Below are 12764 nucleotides of genomic sequence, written 5' to 3' on the forward strand. Positions count from 1 at the left end.
AGCATTGTAAATCTTTGAAAAAATTTCATTGTAAATAAAATGCTATTTTGAAATGCCTAGAACTTTTTTGTTATTGAAGCTGAAGGCTTTAAATTTGGGGTATTGGGTCTACTTGTGGCAGTCTTTCAGCAGTTAAAGCGGGGTATTTCTTGCAGGCGTCCTTTAAACTAAAATTTTAGGTTTCAAAGTTATCAAAAAAATTGTTAAAGAAAATTTAACAATTATCCCTAACAATATCCATAAAATTTGTGAGTATTATAATCAAAATTATTAAACATCCAGAAATATCTCGTCAAATCCAGATTTAAATTGAAAAAATAAAAGCTATTTTTCACATGCTGTTTAAATTTTTTAAATCAGAAAAATCCTAAATATTGCAACTGCACCATGCTAATATTATCCAACTTGAGATGGAGATTTTTATTTATTTCAAAAAAAGGAATATAACACATAAAAAGACTTTTCTATATCAAATATAATAAAAGAGGTTGACTTTTAAATTAATTCATATTAAAATTAACAACCGTTTGTCTATTTCTATTCTTTTTGTTTAATCTTTGTCATGGGTAGTTTTAAGCTTCTGATTTAGCTATTATCAAGAAAAATTACAATGTTCATATTTTGCTCCAATTGTAGAATATAAGATTATGCAATAATTATGCATGAATGGAACATATTTTTGCATTATTTATCACAAATTCCAACAAAAAAAATATACATCTATCTTTCTTGTTTTCTATGTGATTTGTAAATCAAGCATCCTATTAAAACAATTATTAGTGTAAAATTATTTAGAATTAGTTACGTTTAGATTCAGATTTTTTCTTGATAGGACCATTTCAAATGGGTGATCAAATTTGAAATAAATTTGTGGTTTTATATGCATACTATATAGTTATTAGCTACCTTATAACCCACTTTGTTTGTCTGTCACACTCTAACACTATGTTGTTATTGTGATTTTCTCAGTGGTTACATATATTAGACACCTAATTCTTAATTTAAAGATTTTCCTGTACAATGTTAATCTGATGTATAACTCCATTGAACTTTCTATTAGTTGATTTATTTAAGATTTTAGAGCTTTGGATGTTGGTAAAGTTAATTCATCTATCTTATCAATTGAAATCATAGCTATGTAAACAAAAGAACATTAAAGCTGCCTAAAAAAATACCTAAAACAAAAGTAACATTTGTAATAAACTTATCAGGAACTTTTAGATCTCACAGTGACTGTGGATAAGTATGCCTGGCACTAAAAGCACCTTAAAGGTTTTGCTGACTTTAAACAGACTTTAAATCCATATTTTTAAGATTCTTTATGAAAACTGTCGGATGTTTTATATAGATCTACATATCTTTTTTGTCCTAACTATATGGACCTGGCGTTTGTATGTGACAATTCTAAAAGTATATTAGAGGAAATTTAAGGCAGATTTCTGGTGTTTGTCATTTTTTGTATTGTAATGTAGCAATGGCAGTGAAATATATTTCATATTTACTAATTCTTAATCATGAACATCTTTATATTTAGTTTCTCTATATCACTTATAGTTTCTGATATAGTGAGGGGTGGGGGGAGGGGTTGATATATATCCCCCAGCTCATTAGAATTGCAATTTATTGTTGTCCCCATCCTTCTGAATAGTGCTTTATAAAAAAGAAACATTGAATTTAGTTGGAGACACTTGTTATTGGCTATGAAACAAACAATTTAAATTTCTAAATTAGTTCTGTTTCAGTAACAAAACTGAGAGGTAACATTCATTATCTATAATTCTTAAATCATGTATATATATGTAAAACAGTAATATCAATATACACATAAACAATGTTGTATTTTAAGGTTTGAGGTTAATTAACTATTTTGAAGTTTTATATTTGCAATGAAATTATTAAAATTAGTAAAATTACATGGGTACTAAACCTATTCCTTTATTTCAGAATGGATAAAACTAAGTTTTGTTTTTCTTTGTTCCTTGCCGTTTACTGTTTATTTCCAGGTATAATGTTTGATAAAATTAATATTTTTTCTTTATGCTGTGTTTGAAAGATTATTAAAAAGTATTTTTATAGGAATTGAAGCAGGAAACCTGGTAACTCTGAAAGGAGAAAAAAGAGCAGGTTCTAAATGTTGTTCTGGTAATTTCATACTGTCCTGTTTACAAGCTAATGTTGAATTGGATACAATTGGAGATGACGAAATAAATTTGCCAGGTGGAGTTATTCTGCAGTTTCAGAACAATGTTGATGGAAACCCTGATTCTTATTACTATTCTGGAAGTGCTGGAGAGGCAGTTTTCAGTTTGAACCCAGCCAATCCTGACAGTATCTATGGACATTTTGCTGCTTGGAATGGGAGTTCTTATTTGCTTGAATATTGTGGCATGAATGGATATGTCTGGAAAGAATTGGACACAGCCAAAATGAATGAATTGCCTTCACTATTGCATGATGACATTACTTATGAAGTAGATACAAATGAAGAAATAGTATTGGATGATAATACAACTATTGTTGAATATTCAGTCAAAATTTACTATACTGCTGAATTGGAGGCTGATACTGCTGATCTGGATAATTTCATAGCACAAGTCATTGATGAAACAAATCAAGGATATATAAATAGTGAAATTCCTTTAAGAATAAAATCACATTGTCCTGAGAAGTTAGCCATTAATGAGTCTGGAGATGCCAATGAACTTTTAAACCAACTGAAAGCTTTGAATAATGATAACTATGCTGTCACAAGGGATGGAGCTGACACTGCAGCTTTATTAGTAATGCAACTTGATTACTGTGGAATTGCTTTTGGCAATACTTTAGATTTTGGATTGACATTATCTGTAACATTAAAGTCATGTGCTACTGGTTATTACAGTTTTGCTCATGAGATTGGACACAATATTGGGGCTACTCATAATCCAGAAGCATCAACCAATACTTATGGTCATCCTTATGGTCATGATCATCTTATCCAAGCAGGAAACTATTCTGAAGGTTTAAGAACAATCATGGCTTACAATTATCCTGGTCATGTAACTCGAGTAAATTACTGGTCAAATCCAGCAGTAAACCATCCATTAACAAACACCTCTACAGGAGTCACTGGCATATCAAACAATGCTGCTCTTTTAACACTTAAAAGATTTAAACTTTCTCAAATTGGTGATGAAACCACTGGAAGCTGCAAAGTAATACCTCCATCAACCATTCCTCCAACAACTGTACCTCCAACAACCCTACCTCCAACAACTGCACCTCCAACGACCATTCCTCTAACAACCATACCTCCAACTACCCAACCACCAATTGCACCTTCCAATGGTGAAATCAAATGCAACATGATGACAACATCACTGAAACGCTTCAAGAGCATTAAACGTGTTGCAAATGTAAAGGATTGTCAAAAAGAATGCCAGAAGATGTATGAACAAGGCTGTGAGGTATTCAACTTCAAGAAGAAGAATTGTGATCTTTTGAAGATTGTAACTAAAAAGGTCAAAGGTGCTTGCACTGGTAAACCTTATGCAATCTAATTAATGGAATTTGAATTGAACTTTTGGTGTGTTTAGATATTAAGATAGATTTTTATATTTGATCTTTTGATAATATTTTGAAATTACTGACAAATAAATCTTTTTAATCAATACAGTTTTTTATATAGAAATTAATATTGTTAATCATAATAGTCGTGACAAATCTTAATTTTTGTGTGTAAAATACGTAAGATGGCTATTACTTACTGGCTTATTGAATAATTTTGTTAAACATAACAGGGAATTAAAGTTTTTTGATTATGCCTATCAATGTTGGCTCACTTAGCAGAGTCATTCAGTGAGATGGCAAAAATATTTTTATATACATAGTAGTAGTAGTAGAAAAAATATGCAATATTGGTGTCCAAGTCAGTTTCAGGTTCTCCAGCAAACCTTAAATGTTTATATTTTTACATGACATATTAAAAGATCCGACTCCATTTTCCACTAACAAGGACTGCCAGTGATTTCCATAAACCGCTGTCGAAATTTATGTTTGAAAATTTAAAAAAAAATTAACACAATATGAAATATTTAATGATAAAAAATGTTCTTTTAGCATCCAAAATAAAAAAAATATACAGCCGTTTTTAGTTTTTAAGTAAACAAGGATGACAACATCCATAAGTAGCGAAGCTCAAAAATTATGAATAGACATCTGGGAATAATGTATGATTGTCTTTTGAAGCATTAAGCTAATAAGAAAAACGTTAAAATCCAAATTCGTTTTAGCACCTCAACCAATAATAGATCACAATATGTAGAATAATGACTATTTTAATCACTAAAAATTCCACCTTGAACAGGAGTTAAGAAAAGCACAAAAACTTGAAAAACTAGGAATCGATCTAGCACCCCAACCAATAAGGGCATCCTAATAAAACTTGATGGAAATATGTAGGGTGTAAACTTATTCAATCTCTGTAAATTTCAGCTGTCTATCTTGTATAGGGTCGAAAAAATCATGAAAACCTAAAAATCTAGGAATCGATCTACCACCCCAACCAAAAAAGGTATCTTAATAAAACTTGACGGAAATATGTAGAATTTGAATTTATTTAATCCCTGAAAATTCCAGCCATTCATCTTGAACAGGAATTGAGAAAATTACAAAAACGTAAAAATGTAGGAATCTATCTAGCACCCTAATTAATAGACAGACGGACAAACAATGTATAGATTAGATGCGCATATGTCATAGTAATCTTCACCAAAAATTTCAGCTGTCTATCTCTAATATGAGCCGAGAAAATCACGTTTCCCCCATAGCGTTACTGACTGACTGACTGACTGACTGACTGACTGACTGACGGACAGACAAAGTGAATTATAGAGTAGCTTCGCTACTAAAAAGGACAAAGGGGAAAAGTTCTTGAATGTTAAAAAGCAAAGCAAACAAAAGGAAATTTGGTGCATAACAGATAATCAGATAGACCTATTTGAGAGAATTACTGATAGACCAATGGACAATATGATTTATGTATTATACGCGTTTTGAACAGCAAATCCTTATACGTTAGAAGAGAAAAAAAATTTCTCTTTGCAAATTTGATGTTTCAGGATCATAACAGACAGAATGAAAGACCAGGTGAAATATAGAGTAGATGCTCATCAATAAAAAAATCAGCCATCCAGAATAGCAGCTGAGTTAATCTAATTTTTCCAATTTAAATCAAATGAGCATTGCCAAAAGACTGATGGACCAAGTAAGATTTAGAGTAGATAATCATAAATCAAAGAAAAGTTATACTCGAAAAAATTAGTCATTAATAGCAGAAGAGTAAATTATTTTTTTCTTTAATATAAATTAAATGACTAACATTATCAATAGGCTGATGGACCAAGTAAATTATATACTGTTCATTGGTATAGGGGTAAATAGTCACAATGTCGTTGTAATTATAGTGTCGAGAACAAAAAGACATATAGTAAGTAGATAAGTTAGAGTAAAGTGAATAGGGGGAGCGGTGATTGCATCCTATTTTACCATCTTGGACTGTTAAACATATATACAAGAATGATTATATATATATATACTAGCGGCTTCGCCCCTAGCCTCTAGGGGCTATGTCCCAAGAGATGGTAAAAAAAGTGCAAGGTGAAATTTATAAAAAAAGATATTCCACAAAGGAAATCCTTCACAAAGGAAATCTTCTACAAAGGACCAAGGATATTTCTTACAAAAAAAAAATGGGGGGGATTTTTTTGTTTTTGGGGGGGTTGGGGGTGTCCCACCCCCCAAGAAAATAGCTTAAAACCACCACAGGACCAATAGGTATATACCCTGAAGAGTAGAATCCAATCGGTTCAGTGGTTACAGAGATCTTAAGGGACAGACAGACGGACAGACATCAAGCTACTTTGTATTATAGATGTGCTCTGTTATTTGTGAATGTATTGAAATTTTGAGATTTTTTTAGTTATCCATGACTATACCCAAATTTTCAGAATTTTTTTCAGTATGACTTCGAAACCGATTAATATCTAGTGAATTAGAACCGATTCTCAGCGGTACTGAACATCACACAGCTAGCATAGGCCAGGTACAGGTTTACCTAAGCACGACAAAGAAACTAAATAGCGGGGGTGTTCTAGGATAGTATAGTAAGTTCAAAACCAACCTTACATAAATCGTAGCTGTACCTTCTCTACTATGATTTTTTCAAAATACATTTTCTTGGCTGCTGGGTTTCATTTTCTCAATCTACGAGTATTATTAAATAAATTGTTTGCTTTAGCAAGCTAGTTTACAAAGGTTATGTAGCAAATCTAACTAAATATTTCAATCATATAATGAAATCCATCAATAAAAAAATTTAAAATTCATATTCTGTTACTTCTTACAAAAAAATTTTAAAAGATACTTTCAAAATTATCTAATCAACATTTGGGCTAAATTGTTCCTTATCTTTAATATAATTGATTAAAGCCCGGTGAATCTGTTTCAGATTGTTCAAGAATGTTTCTTGCACAATTCTGAAACACCTACAAAATTTTTTATTTTTCTACTGCAAAGTATATCTTTGAAGTTTGGGATGAATAAGATTAAATTAAATTAATGATCTAAGCTATAATATTTCTCAAACAAGTAACCCTAAATATTCCTTACACCATCAGGCAAAGGTCTGTGCCCTTTGAGGCAAAAAGATATTTGATAAGGAGAGTAGATGATACTGAAATATTTTACATAGTAGTTTTAATCAATGCATACTATGATATTAAAAACCCTGTGTTTCCAACTGGAATTTACAATGTAGTGTCTTGAGTACTGCAAAAAATACTGGTAATTTAACTAAATTATCTTCTATGTTTAATTATAAAGATCTTATTATGCAAAGAAATACCTGTTCAGGTGATAGAACTGAGCAGAAATCCAATTTAAAATTTGTTTGACTACAAGATCACATGCCAATTATAAAAGATTGATCAGAGATAAGATTGAAAAAAATACAAATCTGTGAGTTTTTATGTCAGAGTAACATCTCCAATAAACACATGAAGAAGTTAGCTAAATACCTGAGAGTCCAAGGTGGTAGTAAAACAGTTTGTGTAATGTGAATGAAGGTCATAAGACCATTAAATGTGAGTGGCATATGTTGTTAAACTTTAAAAAGATATTTAAGAAAGTAATACTTCTGTATTATTAGAACCATGTTTAAAGCTTCTTTTTGATTGTATTCTTTAATATATTTTGTTAAAGGATATTTATGTATATATAACTATTGACGTTTGTGTAATAGTTCACAAAAACACTTTTTATACTGAAATTATTTTTAAAAGAAGGCAAAATGAAACCCAGAAGCCAAGAAAAAAGTTTTTTGAAAAAAATCATAGTAGGGAAGGTACAGCTACGATTTAAGCAAGAGTGGTTTTGAACTCACAATACCTTCCTAGAACACCTCTGCTAGTTAGTTTATTTGTCGTGCTCAGGTAAACCTGTGCCTGGCTTAAGCAAGCTGTGATCATGTATAGTAGAAAATTTTCCACGAATATTAAAATAACACCCATAAAAGTAATATCAGATTAGTTAGCCCACAACTTTGCCCACTAGGGGCTAACAAAAACTACAATTAATTTAAGAACCGCGGATAGATTTCTATAATACAACATTCTGGACTTTGCTGTACCGAAGGATGGGTGTGGGGGGGATTCGTTACCTCCCTAATAAATAAGGTCGAAAGAAATAAAAACGCTCCCAAAATAAAATATTATTCTACCCAAAAAAAATAAATATGAAGGATATACATTCCCTACCTCCCTCTTTGAGCTCTATCCTTGTTGCTAGGGGCGAAGTAATTCTAAATTATACGTACTTATAAATCTGTTTATGAAACGTTGAAAAGGTGCATTTAATCTATTAATTACATGAATAAAAAATAGAAATATTTGATCACTTTATGATTAAAATTTTAAATTTATGACACGTCATTTTTATTTCTAACTTTTCTCAGAGAGCGGTTGGTTAAATAATCAATTTAAACTTTTTAAATGTAAAAGTTTAAGGGAGGTTTTTCAGAAGGTTAATTTAAGCATAAAAGACATAGCAAGATATGTTCTAAATTTTTTATTGGTGTAATTAGGGAAGGGTGGTATAGGTATGTGTTAACACCCTTAACCTAAATTCTTTCCTCATTATTTTATTTTTATGTTTTATATTCTAACCTTCTAAAGAATTTTACATTACCTTGAGATTTATAATGGATATAGCATATACGTGGATATTATGACAGGGGAAAATTGCCGTCAATTTAGGTTTCCAATAACGACAACACATATAAGTCAGTACGTTCATCCAATAGGGGGGGATAAAATGGTAAAGGGAATGGATAAGGGGATCGTTATTTTAGCCAGCTATAACTTTCACTTTATTTTAGAGTACATGATGATCTGGTGTAAGATCCAAGTAATAATAAATCCAATACAGATGACCTTGATTTGGATTTTAAATCTGTAACATGAAATTTGCCTGAATGTAATAAAATGCAAAATATGACATTATGCATTGATAAATAGAGATTACTTGAATAGAATAAAATAATAAAAAGTACGCAATTTTTTAATTACTTTTTTACTTTTTATTTTATATACCTATAGTACTTATTTTACAGTATTTCTAAAGTTAATTCGATCTCTGAAAATCAATTACATGTAAAGTTAAACGCAGTCTTTATAATCTGACAATTTTTTCTCATTGGTAAAAATATAATTTTATAATTAAGGCTCTTTTTGTTAAATGTTGACTGAAATTTGGCTAAATCCGCAGTCGTTACATAAAAAAAGTTCACTATAGTCATAAGTATTTTAGGGAATAGTTATTTATCGTATCGTATTATAGACAGCATTCCGCGGATATTTAAAGGAAAAGCTGGTTTTATTCTTATGATTGTTCATTTTATATTCGTAGAAAACTGGATATGATACGAGGCTATGCATAATATTTCAGTATAGCTGAGAACCGGTTCTAATCCAGTGGATATTAATCATTTCGAAGCCGTACTGGAAAAAAGGTACGTCTTCAGATAAACTGCAAAACTATTCTAAAAAGACTCTAATCATATAATACCTCTATTACTTTATATCCTTTGATCTGAGGGTAGAATTATTGATGTAAATTAGGTTTGAAACTTTGTCTTGATTGGAGGAGGGTGTAGTACATCAACAACATGGAATTTATGAATATAATTAATGAATCTTACAGACTATCTAGAAAAAATACAGAGTTACTATTTTTAAACCAAAAAACATGAATTTCAACCACAAATGAACTAGTAAAGATTCAATTATCTACTCCCCCTAAAAAAAAACATTTTTTTAAACTCTTTGCCAACCTGGAGGTAACTAGGTGCTATCCCTTAAAGTGCCCAGCGAGCAGAGAAAAAAAATTCTAAAATAATAGGGTGTTAAATTTGAAATCTATTAACAACCAGGAGATAAAATTAAAGTATCTTTGATAATAGCTGAGAAAAGGCACATTTCATTTAATTTCTGTTTACATTTCATAATAGCATATTCAGACCACAAACCAAGCTATCTAAAGAGTAGATAAGCAAAATCGGCAAGTCCCAAAAAATGACCTTCCATCTTTAAAAACTAAAAAAATACTTTATATCTTGCATAGTAGCAGAAAACGTCATCTTTCTCCATGCCATTTATTGCGAAGACGGAGATACAGACAAATGGACAGAGAGACAGACAGCCAGACGGACGAACATTTCGAGCTGTTTAGTATAACTAGCGGCTTCGCCCCTAGCCTCTAGGGGCTTTGCCCCAAGAGGTATAATTACATCTTTTATTACCTGGAGAGCCCCCACTCCACCACTATTTTAAATAATTTTTTAAAAATTGATGGGAGGATTTTTTGTTTTTTTTTGGGGTTGGGGGTGTCCCACCCCCCAAGAAAATAGCCTAAAACCACCACAGCACCAGTAGGTATATTCCCTGAAAAATAGAATCCGATCGGTTTTTGTGGTTATCGAGATCTTAAGGGACAGACGGACAGACAGACGGACAGACAGACGGACGGACAGACATCATTCTACTTTGTATTATAGACTAGAGTTTGGCTCGATATAATTATCTCGCTATTCGCTAGGTTTATTCAATGTTTTATTTACTTTCTTTTGGTTATCTGAATACTGACTATTAACCCTATTCTTCCATTATCTTCTCCCTGACGATTTCTTTCTTTAAACTATTTTAGGATCTTAATATTTTTTATTTCAAATTATCGTCCTAAAAGGGTTAAAATGTTTAGTTAACTGTCAAATTTTAGTTCAATATCTGACCACATTACGCACGTATCGCTAGTATCAAATTATTTAAAAACTAAGTTTTCTTTTATTTACTGTATTATAAATTCAAATTTTCTGTTTTATGGATAGAAATTAAATACTTCAATATAATTCAAATAGCAACATGAAATAAAAAAAATGAATTTATTCTTCATACAGTAAAATTATGGGTCTTATCATTCTGGTCAATGAGAGTTTATTACGGATTATTGGAGCACTATGAGTTTTAAACATTTATCGCTTGGAAGACTTGAGCTCATATATAGACATTTATTTCCTATATAGATCTGTCACGGATCTTTTGATGCAATAAAGTAGGCTGTTTTGTAAATGTTAAAAATTGGAAGATTTCATTAAACAAAAGTTCCCGCAAATCTAAGTATTAAATAAAACTTCGACAATTTATGTACACCCAGTGTGTATGAATAGCTAGTTAGTTAGGGTTTGCAAATTCATCAACTAGCTTTACATATGTTTAATATTAATCATTACCTAAAAACAATAAAAAACAGCATATGAAACTGGATTTAAATATCGGTCTTAATCAGTGCCGTGTAAAAACAAGATATTAGGAACGAATGCCTTTTTATTTTTTATTTTAAAGTTTTTCAACCTATTTTTTAAAAAAATACACTACTTATACAACCAAGATAATATTACTTGTTTCACTTCTAAAACAGAAAACTGAAGATGGTTAATTTGTGTAACTGAAATCTGTAATACAAAGTAGAACGATGTCTGTCTGTTTGTTTGTTTTTTCGTAACGAAGGATCTCGCTAACCGCTCAACCGATCGGGTTTTCCTTAACAGGGTAGCTTACGTAGATTACGGGAAGGTTTATAACTATTTTGGGGGAGGGTACCACCAAAATTTTTTAAAATCTAAATTGAAAAAAATGTGTTTTGGGATACAACTCCCCCATCCTCAAGTGCCCCTAGATGCCTCTAGGGGCGAAACCGCTAATAAAATACAAAGAAGAACTATGTCTGTCTGACCGTCTGTCTGTCCGTCCGTCCGCCTGTACCGTCTGTCTGTCTGTCTCTCAGGGAATATACCTTCTGGTCCTGTGATGGTATTAAGTTAATTTTTAATTACCTTTCCAAAGCAACAAATTCCATTTCTTCAAACAATTATATAAAGTTGATGACCTCGCAACTAAAATAGGTAAAAGTTAAAAAATATTAAATCTTACAATTTATAATCCCTGTATTCATGACTGGAATGAATTCTACGATGTTGTTTCAGGATTTGTTATTACCATGTTAATGTGAAGTGAGAATTTGGTGACATTTATTTATATTCATTACCTCCCTAGAGAATACAAAACTCACAACATCATGGAAAGAGAGAGAGAGAGAGAAGAGAGTGAAAGAGAGTTAGAAAAAAACAAGGATAGATGTTTACAGAAATGCAAGGTTTGTATATTAATTATATTCTTTATGCAAAATCTGGAGATATTAGCAGATTCTAACTGTTGTATTGCTAAGAATGTGTAATATCTGAAAAATATGTTTATTAATTTGTTGTAATAGTTGTAACCCTAGGATTCCGCCCAAAAAAACAAAATGGAAGTATTCTGCCATGTATCCTGAACTTGTGTAATTATCGGGTTAAGTAGGACCTTAGAACTATCCCCCAACTCTAGACTCACGGACAGAGTAAGTTGTTTGATGGATTCTTTTAGGTCATGGGTATATTTACCAAATATCAGCAGCCAAGCTTAAATAGCAGCCGAGAAGATAAAGCAAAAGAAGAAAGATAGAAAATAAAAGCTAATTTGAGAATGCTCGAGTGAGAGAGAGAAAATAGATTGACTTAGAGAGAGAGAAAGAGATAGAGAGATATAATGGAAGAGATAGATATCCCAAGGTGGCAGAATTCATGCATAGATAACAGTTACAGAGGCAATATCTTTACAGTTGCAAATGGAGAATCTATATCCCTCCTTCCATGTTATTTTTTTAAAAATAATCAATTTGCAATGCTATATTTATTTAGTGAATGGCTTCCCGCAGGGGCTAGAAAAAATAAAAGTTTCAATTATGATAAAGGAAGGGGATAACCGATCATTTTGTTACTAAACGGCATAAATTAATGTACATTATAATGTAGTTATATTAATTACTAGCGGCTACGACCCCTAGAAGCCTCTAGGGGCACTTAAGTTAGGAGGGGGAAAAGTCGACCTCATTCCATTTTAAATTCAAAAAGATATCAAAAAGATAAAAAAAATATTTTTTGTAGGGAGGGGGGTGAGGACACCCTCCCCAAAAATAGTTTAAAACCTTCCCAGGACCTATAAGAAGCTTCACTGTAAAGGAGAACAATATCGGTTCAGCAGTTAGTGAGATCCTTCGGGACAGACAAAAAGCGCTTACTACTTTATATAATAGGATAATTCAAAATACAAATAAATGTCCTGAACTACGTCTGA

The 12764-nt window shown here is 31.5% G+C and overlaps 1 protein-coding gene across 1 annotated transcript; it reads left to right on the plus strand.

Annotated features, from left to right (window-relative positions):
* Positions 1 to 1625: 1625 nt before the first annotated feature.
* On the plus strand, positions 1626 to 3650 carry LOC145326132 (peptidyl-Asp metalloendopeptidase-like). Its single transcript, XM_080169252.1, has 3 exons — positions 1626 to 1757; positions 1945 to 2003; positions 2077 to 3650. The coding sequence occupies exons 2-3, from the start codon at positions 1946 to 1948 to the stop codon at positions 3537 to 3539; spliced, it is 1521 nt and encodes a 506-aa protein (XP_080025378.1). The 5' UTR covers positions 1626 to 1757; position 1945; the 3' UTR covers positions 3540 to 3650.
* The last annotated feature ends 9114 nt before the right edge of the window (positions 3651 to 12764 follow it).

The sequence above is a fragment of the Acartia tonsa genome, chromosome 8 (genome assembly GCF_053477335.1).
Source record: "Acartia tonsa isolate MP-2025a chromosome 8, ASM5347733v1, whole genome shotgun sequence".
NCBI lineage: Eukaryota > Metazoa > Arthropoda > Copepoda > Calanoida > Acartiidae > Acartia > Acartia tonsa.